The sequence below is a fragment of the Nicotiana tabacum genome, chromosome 7 (genome assembly GCF_000715075.1).
Source record: "Nicotiana tabacum cultivar K326 chromosome 7, ASM71507v2, whole genome shotgun sequence".
Lineage (NCBI taxonomy): Eukaryota > Viridiplantae > Streptophyta > Magnoliopsida > Solanales > Solanaceae > Nicotiana > Nicotiana tabacum.
This window is the reverse complement of record NC_134086.1, coordinates 176,583,683-176,602,208: the sequence shown is the minus strand read 5'-3', so window position 1 is coordinate 176,602,208 and position 18,526 is coordinate 176,583,683. Positions and strand designations below refer to the sequence as shown.

Here is an 18,526-nt window from a genome sequence, read left to right as displayed (position 1 = left end):
ATAGGAGGTAAAATTTCCAAGAAGTAATTAGCATCAAAGAATGTGATGGGATGTGTGAGATTTCCACATTTTTAACTTGATATTTTAGGTTCAAATTTTGGAAGTGAAACAATTTCTTATAGGAAACTAATAGGCCTAGAAAAAATATACAGTGAAACCAACCAGCTATTCGTATAAAGATCCCTTACCGTAATGGTACAACCGCCAAGAGAGAATCTCTGTTCAATGGTACTACTCACCACAGCTTTGAGTGCAAGTGCACTTAAAATAGCACCAAGACACTGTGTTGTTATGTAAATTATGGCTTGAGTCATTGATATTAGTCCCACAAGAGCAGAGGAAAAGGAAATGACAGGGCTAATGTGGCCTCCAGACACAGGAAATACGGCAAGGATTAGAATGGTGAGTGTAATTGCTATGAGAATTGACATTATCAAATTTGGCATTTTGACATCACTTTCGAGTGTGGAAATCACTATGGTATCCAATATAAATACAAGAACCGCACTGCCTAAAAGCTCGCCAAACCTATATACACAAGTCAACAACATGTTACTTAAAGTCAACTAAACATAATTGTTTATAATGAATGTAAATTGATAACCTAAAAATATGGCGAGTAACTTGTTATAATAAGTTAAATTACATTAGTAATGTAACAGTTATTTGTACATAACTAAAATTCACCACAATATTTAAGGAGATATACATAGGCAGAGATACTCATACAACTATCGAATTTTTTAAAGTATCCCATATGTTTCATTTTATATGACATTATTTTTTTTGTAGTCTGTTCCGTAAAAGAATATTTTATGATACATTTTTATATTTAACATTATTAATTTTGAATTTTTTATTTTACCCGTAATAATATAATTTTATAGCCATATAAATATCATGGCATGTTAATACCATAAATTGTAAATGTACTTTTGGTATGTGTCGAATTTTTTCTTAAACACTGTACTTTATCAACACTGTCGTATAAAATGAAACAGTAGATTGAAATTAATATACTGACATCCAAAGAGAAGAAATCAGGCAAGCCCAGTCTTTCAGCCATTGTGAGAGAAGTATACCTCTTCTTTTCGTCATCTAAGCTGTAAATTAAAAAAAAAAAAAAAAAAGCCAAACAACATACATGTTAAGAATAAATATAAACTATACCAAAACCAAGAAAATACTTGTTGAAGCATATAGAGTGGTGAATGAAGAGAAAATAAAAACACTTGCTTTTGTGTAGAAGTGATTGGTTGAATTTTGTTACTACTTCCAAAGGAAATACTCTGGCTTTCTTCATCACCCAAAACATTAGACTCTCTGAACCCAGGCTCCGCGGACCGCACAGAATGGACTGCGTTCGCAGAGGCTTCTAGTGCGGTCCGCACAAACTCGACTGCGGACCGCATTGGCTTAAACTCTCAAAATTGCAACTTCTCTGAACTTGGCTCTGCGGACCGCACAGAATGGTAGTGCGGCCGCATGGACTCCAGTGCGGACCGCACTAAATATAGTGCGGTCGCATTGCCTTTTAGCTTGAAATGCCAAGTCTCTAAACCTCCTAGTGCGGACTGCACAAAGTGTAGTGCGACCGCACTAGGCCTGTTTTGCCTGAGTTTGTCTTGTCTTTGGTACTTGTACAAGTTTCACTCCTTTTCAGCTGGTCTTTGACATCTTGTCACTTTGTTGATCAAACATGCAATCAAGCACAACTTGTGATCCTTTTTGGGACTATTTTGTATGAATTTATAATCAAAGCGTAAGCAAGAAGGAGTATAAAATGCGTCAAAATCCCTAGTTATCACCCCACATAGCCACAATACTAAAAAATAGTAAACTGCTCCAACTGGCCAACTACCCTACATGTGCACGAGCGCAGCCTTCGAATTTTTGAGCCAAAAGCCAACTCTGTTATGTAGTCGCGCCAAGCCCTCATGCATCATGCTTTTGCGTGCATGTCTGTCACTGCCGCTTGTCCAGCTCGCCTCTGACACTGCCTTGCCTATGCCCATTTGCCTTGCCATGCCCTGCCTTAGCTTGCCTTAGTTTTTCCAGCCTTTGCTATGCTTCTGTTGCCCGTTGTCTTTGCCTTGCCATGGCCAGGCCAATGTCATGCCTTGGCACCTTAGCCACAAGCCGTCGTGCCATAGTCCATGCCCATCGACACTTGCCCATGTCGAACAACTTTGTCAACATGATGCCACAATCATCATAGGGTCATGCCGAGGTCCATCATGTAAATCCCTCATCATGCCCGTTCTATGTTCGATCAATCAAGCCGAGGGGATAACAAACTTCCCCCACCAGATGAGCTCGTCGCTCTCGATGAGGCAGAATCCAGATACGCCTTGATTTGATCTTGAAATTGCCATAGAGATGGTCCTTTCTCCTAAGTAGCATCACATTCCTGCTTTCCCGTCCACTGAATCAGGAACTCTATTTGCCTATTCTTCTTGTTTTGACATAGCGTACGGTGATCCAAAATATTCTTAATAGTCTTCTCAAATTGCTTGCATTCTATTAGAGGAGCTCGTTGTGGTATCGCCCTTGTCGGATCTTCAGCATCTTTATGGAACCGTTTCAGGAAGCTCACATGAAATGTTGGGTGAATTTTGAGACGTTCCGATAGATTCAGCCGATAAGCCACTTCACCCACCTTTCACCCACCTTTTTTACTACTTCAAATGGGTTGTCATACTTTGTAATCATCCCACGATGATGCATCTTGCTATTGATTTTCTTCCAAATTTGTGTAGTAAACTTCAACAACATCTTGTCACCAATATTGAACTCCAAAGGCCGCCTATTTCTGTCAGTCTTCCTTTTCATTCATTTAGCCGATTTTCTCAAGTTGTCTCGCGTCTCAGCCAGTAATTCATGCTTGTTGCAAGCATATCTATAAGCAGCAGGACATTTGCCCCCTGATTTCATCTGAACAACTTCCACCGGTGTGTCAAGTTGTTTCCCCAACACTATCTCAAAAGGACTCATTTCAGTTGCCGAAGACTCGTGCAAGTTGTAACAAAATTGTACACTACCTAATAACTCAATCCAATTCCTCTTATTAGTAGTCATATATTGTCTAAAGTATTATTCAAGTAGATGATTGATACGCTCGATCTATCCATCGGTTTGAGGGTGATTTGAATCAGTCCCCAAGAACTTGAACACAACACTCCAAACCCGGCGTGTGAATCTCGCATCCCGATCACTCACAATATTCCTTGGAACCCCAAACTGTTTCACAACATACTTGTAGAATAATTCAACAACTACTTTAGAAGAACAAACAGTTGGAGCAGCAACAAAAAATTCATACTTTGAGAATTTGTCTACCACCACCATAATTGATGCTTTGCCATCGACTTTTGGAAGCCTGCTGATAAGTCCATAAAAACATAAGCCCATGGACACTCCGAAATCGATAGAGGTTGTAGCAAACCATCTTCCTTCTTCCGTTCAGTCTTGTCAAGCTGGCAAACTAGGCAAGTTTTCACATAAGCCTCAACATCATCTTCCATTTTTGGCCAAAAGTAATTCCGAGACAGCAACGCCAACATCATTTCAACACCCGGATGACCAGAATACGAAGTATCATGTGTTTTCTTTATAAGAGAGCGATGCAATCCATCACTTTAAGGAACCACAACCCCCCCCTCTTGAAGTGCAGCAGATCGTCCAAGATCCAATACCGCTTAATTGTCCCGTCTTTCACTTGATCCATCAATTTCACATGCAATGCATCGTTCATAACACATAGCTTGATTGTGTCCAAAAAATCAGATTCAATCAAGTAAGTGCATAAGTTGCAGCAAATACCTCTTTGCGACTAAGTGCATCAGCAACCTGATTTTGTTTTCCAGGTTTTTGCACCTAAACAAAGTCATATTTGACCAAGAATTCTTGCTACCGGGACTGCTTCAGACTCAATTTCTATTGAGTCTTGAAGTATGTATTAGCCAGATTGCCCGTTCACACCACAAACTTTATTCCCAACAAGTAGACTTTCTAAACTTGAAGGTAATGAATTACTGCAACCATCTCTTTCTCGTGTGCAAAATAGCTTTTCTCCACAATGTTCACCTTTCTGCTTTCAAAAACAACCGGATGATTCTCTTGGACCAGTACACCGCCAACAACATAATCTAAAGCATCAATATGTACTTCAAATAAAAAATCAAAATCTGGCAGCTTCTAGATTGGTTCAGACGCAATGGCCTTCTTCAATGCATTGAAAGCCTTGTCACACTAATCCGACCAAACCCATTTGACGTTTTTTAGCAAATCCGTCAAAGGAACATCCCTTTTTGAAGAGCCTGCAATGAACTTCCGGTAATAATCCGCCAAGCCCAAAAAATGATCTAAGTTCCTTTACCCCGTTTGGTGCTTGCCAATCAACTATTTCTTGCACCTTCTTTATGTCTTTCCAGTGCCTTCCTTAAGGGAGACAAATAATATTCAAGGGACTGGCTATAGATGACTATGTCGTGTAAGTAAACAACTATAAAACCATGAGGATACTCGTAAAGAACATTGTTCATTAAATTATAGAAAGTTGTCGGGGCATTGGTTAGCCCAAACGGCATTACAAGAAATTCAAAGCTACCATATCTAGTTATACAAGTGGTCTTAGGGGCATTCCCCTCAGCTATCCTAACCTGCCAATAGCCTGACCTTAGGTCTAACTTAGTAAAATAACTAGCCTTCGAAAACCTGTCCAGCAGACCTTGAATCAAAAAGACCGGATACTTATTTTTTATCGTCACCTTTTTCAGCGCCTATAGTCAACACACACCTGCAGTATACCATCTTATTTTTTCTGGAACAAAATAGGGGCACTATATGGAGCCTTCGGTGGTTGAATCAACCCAACATCGAGCATCAGAAAATCGCTTCCTTAGTTCAGTCAGTCCCATAGGCGACATGCGGTAAGGAGGCCGCACAGGCGGCAGTGATCTAGGAATAATTTCAATACTGTGATCAATCTCCCTCCTCAGTGGTAACTCCCTTGGAAATTTTGGAGGCATCACATGTTTGAATTCCTTCAGTAAATCTGCAACACAATCCGATTCCTCAATTTGCACATCTGGCTTGACTTTAACGAGTGTAGTGAGGTAAGTCTCCTCACCCTTCTTCAAGCCCTTATCAAATACAATGGCAAAAATCAAAGCAGCAATCCTGGCGTTCTTCCTTTCATCCCCGTAGGGCCGAATACCTTTCACAAAGCCGGGGTTTTTCTCCTCCATGAACATAAGTCCATCTAAATGAGGAATTGGAGCAACTTTGTTCTTCTTCAGAAAATCAATTCCTAACAGCACATTGAAGTCATCCAATGGCACAACAGTCATGTTGAACTTTCTAGACCAATGGCCCAATATCACCGGGATATCCAACACCACTTCATAACCAGGTTGTGCCTTTGAGTTCACACCCTTCATTTTTGTCAGACACTTTATCACTTGCAGCCCATACTCTTGAACAGTTCTAGAGGCAACAAAGGTGTGCGTTGCTCCGGTATCAACCATTGTCATGACACCATTGTTTTCAATATTCAGATCCACATACATTAGTGTGGAATAAGCATCAGCCAAATCATCCCCCGTAGCATTCACGTATGCAACTTCTCCCTTGGCAGCATATTCTTCATCATTCGCCACAGTCACACCAGCCAAAGTGTTCAACAGCCGCAACAGATTCACATAGGCAACAACTTCCGGTCCCTTTCGTTGTTTCTCATCTTCAGCAATAAGAGCATTAATCTTTCCTTGATTTGGACAGTTTCGTGCATGATGTCTAGGTTTTTGACATGTCCAGCAAACCTTTTCACCACCCATTAGCCTGTTTGTTTTTGACGAAGAAGAACCCATCTTGCTCTTGCCTTTGTCATTTCCATCCTGCTCCCGATTGTCCTTCTTTCAATCCTTACACTTCTCCTTTTTCTTTGACTTAGAAGAAGAGGCAGGATCAGAAGTTAGACCCTTGAGCGAAAATCCACCAATGCATATGCTGCCATAATTGCACTAGGCAGATCTTTAACTTTCTGCCTACGAATTTCGTTTTGTGCCCATCCTTGCATTTCAAAAATGAAATTGTGCAATTTATCCTCATTCGACATGTTTTGGATGTCTAGCCACAAAAATGAAAAATCTTTCACATAGTTCCGAATGTAACCAGTCTGTCTTAACCGCTTCAAGCGATCCCTAGCAACCCAAGACGAGTTGCTAGGCAAGAACTTATCCCTCAGCATGCCACAAAGTTTCTCCCAAGTGTCAACCTTGGGCCTGCCAACACTTTCATCGTCTGTATTTTGCATATGCCACCACAACACTGTATCTCCTCTAATATAACGCACTGTCATAGTCATTTTATCCTTCTCCAGGACGTGAGCAGTAGAGAAGTAATGCTCTAAGTCCCATAAGAAATTTTCCAGTTCATTGGCGCCTCTCATGCCATCAAATACTTTTGGTTCTAGAATCTTAATTTTGGTGTGTTCTTCACCTCATTGGGGCACATTTGCAACAGCCCGTTGGAGGATCTGAATCTCCATTTTAAGATCCTCGTTCTCCTTCTGTAATTTTTTCAACTGCACTGCAGTAGTTTCTTGGAAAGCCTGTAATTTCACCAGTTGGGTATCAACACTTTCACGGATGTATTGAAGTTCTATGTTGACACCGTGCATCTGCGTCAGAATATCCACCAGATCTACTGCGTCATCCGTTATTCCTACCAGCGCCTTCAACTTCTGAAGCCTTTCACGAAGTTATGCATTTCCATCCATGATAATTCCAATATCTTGCCGACATGCTCTGATACCAGTTGTTACAGGGTCAATTTTTTTTTTGATTTGACATGTACGACAGTCACACAACAATGACTCAACCCTCTTCTTTTTCCCTCACGTTTTGGCTTAACACTTAGATTATGACAGCACAAACAAATATCAAACAAGCACACAACTTACAGGAATTGCTTCCCAACTTTATATTAACTCGTGCTACAAAGAAACACATAAACACAACCTTACAAAAAAGAGTCAAAGGCAACCAACACCCTGCCTTGATAATCTACCTAACATAATAATATATAGGCAACGTTTTTTGCTCCAGACTTATCTAAAACCTAACAGTTGACATCCCCAACTGCAAGAGATTTTAAATTTCGAATTTCAAACAAGACAACTTCTCATAGCCCCACATAGCCACAATGCTGAAAAACAAGAAACTGCTCCAACTGCCCTGTATGTGCGTGGCACATGGGCGCAGCCTTCGAATTTTGGCGCAAAAGGCCAACTCTGTCATGTCTTCGCGCCATGCCCTCGTGCATCATGCCTTTGCGTGCATGTCTGTCACTGCCGCTTGTCCAGCTCGCCCATGACACTGCCTTGCCCACGCCCATTTGCCTTGCCACGCACTGCCTTAACTTGCCATAGTTTTTCTAGCCTTTGCTACGCTTCTACTGCCCGTTGTCTTTGCCTTGCCATGGCCACGCCAATGCCATCGTCTTGTCATGCCTTGGCACATTAGCCACATGTCGTCGTGCCACGGTCCATACCCATCGACACCTGCTCATGTCGGATATCTTTGTCAACATGATGCCACAGTCATCATATGGCCCTGCCGAGATCCATCATGTCAATCCCTCATCACGCCCATGCCATGTTCGATCAATCAAGCCGAGAGGCTAATAGTAGGCTTATTCTTTTAGAAAACTATATGGCATTGGGTGTATTGGGATCAAGAAATATTAACTTCACACAATATTCTCTGCTCAAACCTGAGGAGAGATTGAAGATGGATCTAAAATTGAGAAATTTATCGTTCTTTACTTTTTGTATTATTTTAACTCTTTTATTGTGTTACATTAAGTTGCATTCAATTAAATTGCTAATGTATGTTATATTTTTAGTATCCACAATAATTCATAATTCAATGAACTCAATGGCTATCATGCAATCTAATAAATTGTTACTCCCTATTTAATTGCTCCAATACAACACTTAGACATCGTTTGGACATGAGTTTTGCCAAATAAATTTGGGATTTATTTTCAAAATTCATGATTGGTCATAAAGTTTGCCCATATTTTGGCAAAATCCCAAACCCCAAATCCCAAAATCACCCCAATTGTTGATTTTGGGCCAAAATCCCAAAACTTGGGAATTATATACATGTTTTTCCAAAATAAAGTTGGGAAATATGTTTTGAAAACGTATGTCCAAAAACATTTTTATCTTCAAACCAAAATCACCTAAATCAGATTTTTCAAAATAAATTTGGGATTTATGGCCAAACGCTAGCTAAATATCTTGTCATCACTAATCATAATTTAAAAAAAAAATAGGAAAATTTTGTAGTAACGTAAATAAACAATAGAGAAAGGTCAACGCCTATCCTTAAATGTGGGACCAAATTGTAAATAAAATAATGAAGAAATCATAAAAGAACAAAACTAGTGGGGTCCATCTAGCATGAAGGAATAAATAAAATTGACGCAAATTACGAAATTCAGCAATTCCGTAACCCCCATCAACAAAAGCTCCACGCCTGAAATTCTCACTCTCCCCCTTTTTCCCCAAAAAATGCTTTCAGTATATGGAAGATGTTGAAGCAGAAAAAGAACAAGGAGAAACAACAGAAAAAGAAAAATCATTGCCCTTCCTTCTTTAAGAACAAAGAATCAAATGAACATGCCCTAATTGCAGACTCAATAATTGTTCCAATATTATTCCTATTTATATATTTGGTTTACACAGCCTTAGAAGAATCTAAAGGAAAAGGGGTGAGAGTGAGAGAGGTACAAAGAGAGTTATGGGGAAGGGCCAATTTTAGATTCGCCGGAGGAAGAAAGCGATGGCGCCGCCGTTGCCGCCTCCGCCGGTGGTGAATGGGGCGGCTGCCAGTAATTCAATTGTGGGAGCGGCAGTGACTAGTAAAGTGGTGAAGAAGAAGGTCGGTGGGGCGATACTGGGGATGAGATTCGATAAGAGGGTCAATCGGAGTTGATAGAGTGGGATAAGAGCGCTATCATCAAACATGTTGGAATTCCTGCTAGGGACTTGAGAATTCTTGGCCCAATCTTCTCTCACTCCTCTAGCATTCTTGGTAATATTAATTTCTTTTGCCCCTTCTAAGTGCTTATAAATTTGTTTATGTGTTTCCAACTATAACAATAAATATCTGAACTTTTATGTTTAGCTTAATTCTAGGAAGTTTAACCATTATGTTTAGCTTACATGTGTATCTCCTAGAATTTGCTTGTACCTAGTATAATGCTTTAAAACAAAGAAATGTGATATTGGGTTTCGAGGAATTGAAAAGCTCCTTTCTTTTAACTTGCAGCAAGGGAGAATTCCATGGTTGTCAATTTGGAGTTTATAAGAGCCATAATTCCCGTTGAAGACGTATTGTTGCTTGATCCTCTACGTCAAGAGGTTCTCCCATTTGTGGATCAACTGAGGCAACAACTTCCTCATAAAAGTATTTCAAAGGTTGATGGTACTAGTGCTGAACAAGATAATGAAGGACAATTTTCAACTGCTGGAAACTGGTTATCTGTTCTAGAAGCTGTCGAAGGTCTGCAGGCTGAGCTCCCTTTTGAGTTTCAGGTGATGGAGGTTGCCTTGGAGGTTGTTTATACATTCTTAGACTCTAGCGTGGTAGAGCTAGAGAGAGATGCTTACCCAGTTTTGGATGAAGTGGCTATGAATGCTAGCACGAAGAATCTTGAGCAAGTGAGAAGTTTAAAAAGTAATCTTACTCATTTACTTGCCAGAGTGCAGAAGGTATTCTTATATGTTTTTTCCCTTTTGCTATTGAAACATGTTAAAGGTCTTATTTCTAGTAATTTCTGTTCATTTCTTGACATTATGGATATAGTTTCCCTCTTTATGTAACACCCTTATGCGCAAGTCAGATAATGAATAGATTTCAGTGTTGATGTATTCATGGTTGGCTGCTGGAAATTTGTTTGACCAGGAAGAGAACTTGTTACTTGTTGTCATCATCTAATGCAGACTTACTAGTAATGTACTTCATATTCATTATGATATGGCTTATTGGGTGAACAACTATTGGTATCAGTTTGTACACCTTAAACACAAACCACATTCAATTTTAATAGCCTTTGTTGCCCACTTTAAGTTAATTTTCCTGATGCCTCCTCTTAAGTATTGAGTTCATTAGTAGTGTAATCTGTCTGCCTTATGCTGGACCAAATTTTGCACATATACTCGGGAATGTGCTGGCTATTGAAATGGTATGATAGCTTGTACAAAACAATTTTTGGGGAGGAGAAATATAAAGAGCCTTTGCTACTTTAGTTCTCTTAATTCGTAAATTAGAGGGTTTAATATTCATATGGGCTACATTGAGGAACTCAAATGTAGTGTTCTCTTCCATGACACTTGTCTGTGCTCTGATTATTCTGTGTTATGCTTACAGTGGTAAAGATTTTTTGATGATAGGTTAGAGATGAAATTGAACACCTTTTAGATGACAATGAAGACATGGCTCAGTTGTACTTGACTAGGAAATGGATTCAGAATCAGCAATCTGAGGCTCATTTAGGAACTATCGTTTCAAATAGCTTTGTTCCTGTTGCACCGCATCTTCGTAGGCTTAATTCTGCCAGAAGCAGAAGTGGAAGTTTGGTGAGCAACCATTTTAATGACAATGATGTGGAGGATCTGGAGATGTTGCTCGATGCCTACTTTATGCAGCTGGAAGGCACTCGTAACAAGATATTATCTGTAAGTATTTAGGGGTATCCCCCTCGGCTATCCAAACCTGCCAATAGCCTGACCTTAGGTCTAACTTAGTAAAATAACTAGCCTTCGAAAGCCTGTCCAGTAGACCTTGAATCAAAAGTACCGGATACTTATTTTTTATCGTCACCTTCTTCAGCGCCTATAGTCAATACACATCCGCAGTATACCATCCTATTTTTTTCTGGAACATAATAGGGGCACCGTATGGAGCCTTCGATGGTTGAATCAACCCAACATCAAGCATCAAAAAATTGCTTCCTTCATTCATTCAGTCACATAGGCGACATGCGGTGAGGAGGTTGCACAGGCGGCAGTGATCTAGGAATAAGTTCAATACTGTGATCAATCTCCCTCCTCGGTTGGAACTCCCTTGGCAATTCTGGAGGCATCACATGTTTGAATTCCTTCAGTAAATCTGCAACACAATCTGGTTCCTCAATCTGCACATCTGGCTTGACTTTAACGAGTGTAGTGAGGTAAGTCTCCTCACCCTTCTTCAAGCCCTTATCAAATACAATGGCAAAAATCAAAGCAGCAATCCTGGCGTTCTTCCTTTCATCCCCGTAGGGCCGAATACCTTTCACAAAGCCGGGGTTTTTCTCCTTCATGAACATAAGTCCATCTAAATGAGGAATTGGAGCAACTTTGTTCTTCTTCAGAAAATCAATTCCTAACAGCACATTGAAGTCATCCAATGGCACAACAGTCATGTTGAACTTCCTAGACCAATGGCCCAATATCACCGGGATATCCAACACCACTTCATAACCAGGTTGCGCCTTTGAGTTCACACCCTTCATCTTCGTCAGACACTTTATCACTTGCAGCCCATACTCTTGAACAGTTCTAGAGGCAACAAAGGTGTGCGTGGCTCCGGTATCAACCATTGTCATGACACCATTGTTTTCAATATTCAGATCCACATACATTAGTGTGGAATAAGCATCAGCCAAATCATCCCCCGTAGCATTCACGTATGCAACTTCTCCCTTGGCAGCATATTCTTCATCATTCGCCACAGTCACACCAGCCAAAGTGTTCAACAGCCGCAACGGATTCACATAGGCAGCAACTTCCGGTCCCTTTTCTTGTTTCTCCTCTTCAGCAAGAAGGGCATTAATCTTTCCTTGATTTGGACAATTTCGTACATGATGTCCAAGTTTTGACATGTCCAGCAAATCTTTTCACCACCCATTAGCCTGTTTGTTTTTGACGAAGAAGCACCCATCGTGCTCTTGCCTTTGTCATTTCCATCCTGCTTCCGATTGTTCTTCTTCCAATCCTTACCCTTCTCCCTTTTATTTGACTTAGAGGAAGAGGCAGGATCAGAAGTTAGACCCTTGAGCGAAAATCCACCAATGCATATGCTGCCATAATTACACTACGCATATCTTTAACTTTCTGCCTACGAATTTCGTTTTATGCCCATCCTTGCATTCCAAAAATGAAATTGTGGAATTTATCCTCATCTGGCATGTTTTGGATGTCTAGCCACAAAGATAAAAAATCTTTCACATAGTCCCGAATGGAACTAGTCTGTCTCAACCGCTTCAAGCGATCCCTAGCAACCCAATACGAGTTGCTAGGCAAGAACTTATCCCTCAACGCGTCACGAAGTTTCTCCCAGTGTCAACCTTGGGCCTGCCAACACTTTCATCGTCTGTATTTTGCATATGCCACCACAACACTGTATCTCCTCTAATATAACGCACTGTCATAGTCACTTTATCCTTCTCCAGGACGTGAGCAGTAGAGAAGTAATGCTCTAAGTCCCATAAGAAATTTTCCAGTTCCTTGGTGCCTCTCATGCCATCAAATACCTTTGGTTCTAGAATCTTAATTTTGGTGTGCTCTTCACCTTATTGGGGCACATTTGCAAAAGCCCGTCGGAGGATCTGAATCTCCATTTTAAGATCCTCGTTCTCCTTCTATAATTTTTCCAACTGCTCTGCAGTAGTTTCCTAGAAAGCCTGCAATTTCACCAGTTGGATATCAATACTTTGATGGACATATTGATGTTCTATGTTGACACCGTGGATCTGCGCCAGAATATCCACCAGATCTACTGCGTCATCCGTTATTCCCACCAGCGCCTTCAACTTCTGAAGCCTTTCGCAAAGTTATGCATTTCCATCCATGATAATTCCAAGATCTTGCCGACGTGCTCTGATACCAGTTGTTACAGGGTCAATTTTTTTTGTTTTGACACTGTACGACAGTCACACAACAATGACTCAACCCTCTTCTTTATCCCTAACGTTTTGGCTTAACACTTAGATTATGACAGCACAAACAAATATCAAACAAGCACACAACTTACAGGAATTGCTTCCCAACTTTATATTAACTCGTGCTACAAAGAAACACATAAACACAACCTTACAAAAAAGAGTCAAAGGCAACCAACACCCTGCCTTGATAATCTACCTAACATAATAATATATAGGCAACGTTTTTTGCTCCAGACTTATCTAAAACCTAACAGTTGACATCCCCAACTGCAAGAGATTTTAAATTTCGAATTTCAAACAAGACAACTTCACATAGCCCCACATAGCCACAATGTTGAAAACATGAACCTGCTCCAACTGCCTTGTATGTGCGTGGCACATGGGCGCAGTGGCGCCAAAGGCCAACTCTGTCATGTCTTCGCGCCAAGCCCTCGTGCATCATGCCTTTGCGCGTATGTCTGTCACTGCCGCTTGTCTAGCTCGCCCATGACACTGCCTTGCCCACGCCCATTTGCCTTGCCACACACTTCCTTAACTTGCCATAGTTTTTCTAGCCTTTGCTATGCATCTACTGCCCGTTGTCTTTGCCTTGCCATGGCCACGCCAACGCCATTGACCTGTCATGCCTTGGCACCTTAGCCACATGCCGTCATGCCATGGTCCATACCCATCGACACCTGCTCATGTCGGATATCTTTGTCAACATGATGCCACATTCTTCATTTGGCAGTGCCGAGATCCATCATGTCAATCCCTCGTCACGCCCATGCCATGTTCGATCAATCAAGCCGAGAGGCTAACAGTAGGCTTATTCTTTTTGGAAACTATATGGCATTGAGTGTATTGGGATCAATAAATATTAACTTCACACAATATTCTCTACTCAAACCCGATGAGAGATTGAAGATGGATCTAAAATTGAGAAATTTATCGTTCTTTACTTTTTGTATTATTTTGATTATTTTAACTCTTTTATTGTGTTATATTAAGTTGCATTAAATTAAATTGCTAATGTACGTTAGATTTTTAGCATCCACAATAATTCATAATTCAATGAACTCAATGGCTATCATGCAATCTAATAAATTGTTACTCCCTATTTAATTGCTCTAATACAACACTTAGGCCCCGTTTGGACACGAGTTTTGCCAAATAAATTTGGGATTTATTTTCAAAACTCATGTTTGGTCATAAATTTTGCCCATATTTTGGCAAAATCCTAAACCCCAAATCCCAAAATCAACCAAATTGTTGATTTTGGGCCAAAATCCCAAAAGTTGGGAATTATATACATGTTTTTCCAAAATAAAGTTGGGAAATATGTTTTGAAAACGTATGTCCAAACACATTTTCATCTTCAAACCAAAATTCACCTAAATCAGATTTTTCAAAATAAATTTGGGATTTATGGCCAAACGCTAGCTAAATATCTTGTCATCACTAATCACAATTTAAAAAAAAAACTAAAATAGGAAATTTTGTAGTAACGTAAATAAACAATAGAGAAAGGTCGACGCCTTTCCTTAAATGTGGGACCAAACTGTAAATAAAATAATAAAGAAATCATAAAAGAACAAAACTAGTGGGGTTCATCTAGCATGGAGGAATAAATAAAATTGACGCAAATTACGAAATTCAGCAATTTCGTAACCCCCATCAACAAAAGCTCCACGCTTGAAATTCTCACTCTCCCATTTTTTCCCCAAAAAACGCTTTCAGTATATGGAAGATCTTTAAGCAGAAGAAGAAGAAGGAGAAACAGCTGAAAAAGAAGAATCATTGCCATTCCTTCTTTAAGAACAAAGAATTAAATGAACATGCCCTAATTGCTGACTCAATAATTGTTCCAATATTATTCCTATTTATATATTTGGTTTACTCAGCCTTATAAGAATCTAAAGGGAAAGGGGTGAGAGTGAGAGAGATAAAAAGAGAGCTATGGGGAAGGACCAATTTTTGATTCGTTGGAGGAAGAAAGCGATGGCACCACCGTTGCCGCCTCCGCCAGTGGTAAATGGGGCGGCCACCAGTAATTCAATTGTGAAAGCGACAGGGATTAGTAAAGTGGTGAAGAAGAAGGTCGGTGGGGCGAGGATGTGGATGAGATTCGATAAGCGGGGTCAATCGGAGTTGATAGAGTGGGATAAGAGCGCTATAATCAAATGTCCTAGAATTCCTGCTAGGGACTTAAGGATTCTTGGCCCAATCTTCTCTCACTCCTCTAGCATTCTTGGTAATATTAATTTCGTTTGCCCCTTTTAATTGCTTATAAATTTGTTCATGTGTTTCCAACTATAACAATAAATATATGAACTTTTATGTTTAGCTTAACTGTAGGAAGTTTAACCATTATGTTTAGTTTACATGTGTATCTCCTAGCATTTGCTTGTACCTAGTAGAATGCTTTAAAAAAAAAAGAAATGTGATATTGGGTTTCGAGGAATTGAAAAGCTCATTTCTTTTAACTTGCAGCAAGGGATCAGGCGATGATTGTCAATTTGGAGTTTAGAAGAGCCATAATTACCGCTGAAGAGGTATTGTTGCTTGATCCTCCACGTCAAGAGGTTCTCCTATTTGTGGATCAACTGAGGCAACAACTTCCTCAAAAAAGTCTTTCAAATGTTAATAGTACTAGTGCTGAACAAGATAATGAAGGACAATTTCCAACTGCTGGAAACTGGTTATCTGTTCTAGAAGCTGTCGAAGGTGTGCAGGCTGAGCTCCCTTTTGAGTTTCAGGTGCTGGAGGTTGCCTTGGAGGTTGTTTGTACATTCTTAGACTCTAGCGTGGCAGAGCTGGAGAGAGATGCTTACCCAGCTTTGGATGAACTGGCTATGAATGCTAGCACGAAGAATCTTGAGCAAGAGAAAAGTTTAAAAAGCAATCTTACTCATTTACTTGCCATAGTGCAAAAGGTATTCTTATCTGTTTTTTCCCTTTTGCTATTGAAACATGATAAAGGTCTTTTCTTCTAGTAATTTCTGTTCATTTCTTGACATTAGGGATATAGTTTCCCACTTTGTGTAACACCCTTATGCGCAAGTCAGATGATGAATAGATTTTAGTGCTGAGGTGTTCATGGTTGGCTGCTGGAAATTTGTTTGACCAGGAAGAGAACTTGTTACTTGTTGTCATCATCTAATGCAGACTTACTGGTAAAGTACTTCATATTCATTGTGTTATGGCTTATTGGGTGAACAACTATTGGTGTCAGTTTGTACACCTTAAACACAAACCACATTTAATTTTAATAGCCCTTGTTGCTCACTTTAAGTTAATCTTCCTGATGTCTCCTCTTAAGTATTGAGTTTATTTGTAGTGCAATCTGTCTGCCTTATGCTGGACCAAATTTTGCACATATACTCGGGAATGTGCTGGCTATTGAAATGGTATGATAGCCTGTACGAAACAATTTTTGGGGAGGAGAAATATAAGGAGCCTTTGCTACTGTAGCTCTCTTATTTCGTAAATTGGAGGGTTTAATATTCATGTGGGCTACATTGATGAACTCAATTGTAGTGTTCTCTTCCATGACACTTGTCTGTGCTCTGTTTATTCTGTGTTATGCTTACAGTGGTAAAGATTTTTTGATGATAGGTTAGAGATGAAATTGAACACCTTTTAGATGACGATGAAGACATGACTCAGTTGTACTTGACAAAGAAATGGATTTAGAATCAGCAAACTGAATCCATTTGGGAATTATTGTTTCAAATAGCTTTATTCTTGTTGCATCGCACCTTTGTAGGCTTAATTCTGCCAGAAGCAGAAGTGGAAGTTTGGTGAGCAACCATTTTAACGACAATGATGTGGAGGATCTAGAGATGTTGCTCGATGCCTACTTTATACAGATGGAAGACACTCGTAACAAGGTATTATCTATAAGTATTTTGTTTCCCCCCCCCAAAACCCTAAAAAAATATGCTCGCATCCCTTGTATTTCTTTGCGTCTTTTTATGTTGGTAATGGCGTAGACTTGTTGCTCCTCTTTCCTGTTGACATTTACAATTATACTTTTAAACAAGTTACACATATAAGAGAAGAATTAAATAAGGTATTAATACCTTTAAGGAACCTCAATTTTGCCCCATCAACTAGGATTTTTTTTATGATATGAATCTTGATTTAAGTATCCTTATATTGAAAATGATGCCGTGTATCCTTAATTCATCTTGATATTTGATAATGAAAAGGAGGGAAAAAAGCTTCTAGTCTCCTTATTTCTTGGCTGTAAGACATGTCTTCCTCAATAGTCGATCTTTGCAGCATATTCCGGTAAAGCAGTAAGGTAAAGAAAGCTTTCCAGACATGGGAAAGAAACTGAAGAATTAAAAGAATTGAAATAATAGTTGCATCTCTTTCTTAATTTGACATTGCAATATCTTGCTAATTCTAACTGCAGATATGCAGCTCTCAGTTTAATCTACTGCCTATGCTTTTCCCTCCTTTTCTTTTGTTAGGTTTCCTCTTGGGCCCCTATAATAGGCAGATGAGATAATGTGCAATGTCCACTCTCTCTCCCTCTCGATCAATCCCCCCCTCTCCCTTCATTTGGAATTAAAACCATGCGAGAGACTGGGTTATCAGGAACTTAGCATTCCCTAAAAGACCTAATATCATCTACCAATTTGTAATGATGAATACGTTGATGCACGATTTATTAACTCTCTCTTCTTAAGTAGTATAAGTACAATTTGTAAACTCTCTTCTTACTTTTCTGTTATTTTGGTCTGTATTTGAATCATGTCTGTGGTCTTCCTTCGTTTGTTCTACATCCTTCAATCCCCTGTTATTGTATAATTTGCAGGTCCGTGAGTACATTGATGACACAGAAGATTACGTCAATATCCAACTCGACAATCAGCGTAATGAACTTATTCAGCTACAGTTGACACTGACAATTGCATTGTTTGCTATAGCTATGGAGATGCTGATAGCTGAGTGGTTTAGCATGAATATACCTTGTACCTTATACCACACTGAGGGGGTATTTTGGCCTTTTGTAACAGGCATTACAATAGGTTGTATAATACGCTTCCTTCTTATCTTGGGATATGCGAGATGGAAGAAGTTGTTTGGGTCATGAATTCCTCTATTGTCAAGGTTTACAAGTTGTATTAATACAAGTCCGAAGCTTATTTTTGCTCTGTGTGAGCCATATATAATACCTTCACTCAATGTGCTCTTGTTATACTTGCCCTTTGCAAATATAGTACTAGGCAGGGGACTGTGGACCGAGAGGAGTTAGTGCTGCATAAAGTTAGGGGTAAGGGGGTTAAATGACCCCCCTCCCCCGGTATTTTTCTTGTAAGAAGGTACCCAATTTATTTTAGATGTTTTCGCAATCAATGATACTATGCTTCTTATCCGGCTTATTGAACTCGTTCTCCTCCGCCTTTCTTTCTTATAATGGAATCAATTCTTACTTTCTTTTATCCCAACGGGCTTTCTCTCTTCATCACCAATTAGATCAGCACCCTTATCCTTTCCGTTACTCAAATAAAGCCTCAGTTCTGATGTTGTGGTC

The 18,526-nt window shown here is 39.7% G+C and overlaps 3 protein-coding genes and 1 pseudogene across 3 annotated transcripts; 2 read left to right on the top strand and 2 right to left on the bottom strand.

Annotated features, from left to right (window-relative positions):
* Positions 1-126: 126 nt before the first annotated feature.
* On the bottom strand, positions 127-2,832 carry LOC107771718 (uncharacterized). Its single transcript, XM_075218807.1, has 4 exons — positions 2,660-2,832; positions 1,083-1,103; positions 189-528; positions 127-135 (listed from the first exon to the last, which is right to left on the bottom strand). The coding sequence occupies exons 1-4, from the start codon at positions 2,830-2,832 to the stop codon at positions 127-129; spliced, it is 543 nt and encodes a 180-aa protein (XP_075074908.1).
* Positions 2,833-5,974: 3,142 nt separating this feature from the next.
* Positions 5,975-6,451, bottom strand: LOC142162448 (uncharacterized). The gene has a single exon (XM_075218806.1). It carries the CDS (start codon positions 6,449-6,451, stop codon positions 5,975-5,977), a length of 477 nt encoding a protein of 158 aa, XP_075074907.1.
* Positions 6,452-8,852: 2,401 nt separating this feature from the next.
* On the top strand, positions 8,853-10,762 carry LOC107771711 (magnesium transporter MRS2-4-like). Its single transcript, XM_075218805.1, has 3 exons — positions 8,853-8,955; positions 9,342-9,784; positions 10,466-10,762. The coding sequence occupies exons 1-3, from the start codon at positions 8,853-8,855 to the stop codon at positions 10,760-10,762; spliced, it is 843 nt and encodes a 280-aa protein (XP_075074906.1).
* A 4,175-nt stretch (positions 10,763-14,937) lies between these two features.
* On the top strand, positions 14,938-18,085 carry LOC142161768 (magnesium transporter MRS2-4-like; annotated as a pseudogene).
* Positions 18,086-18,526: the final 441 nt, after the last annotated feature.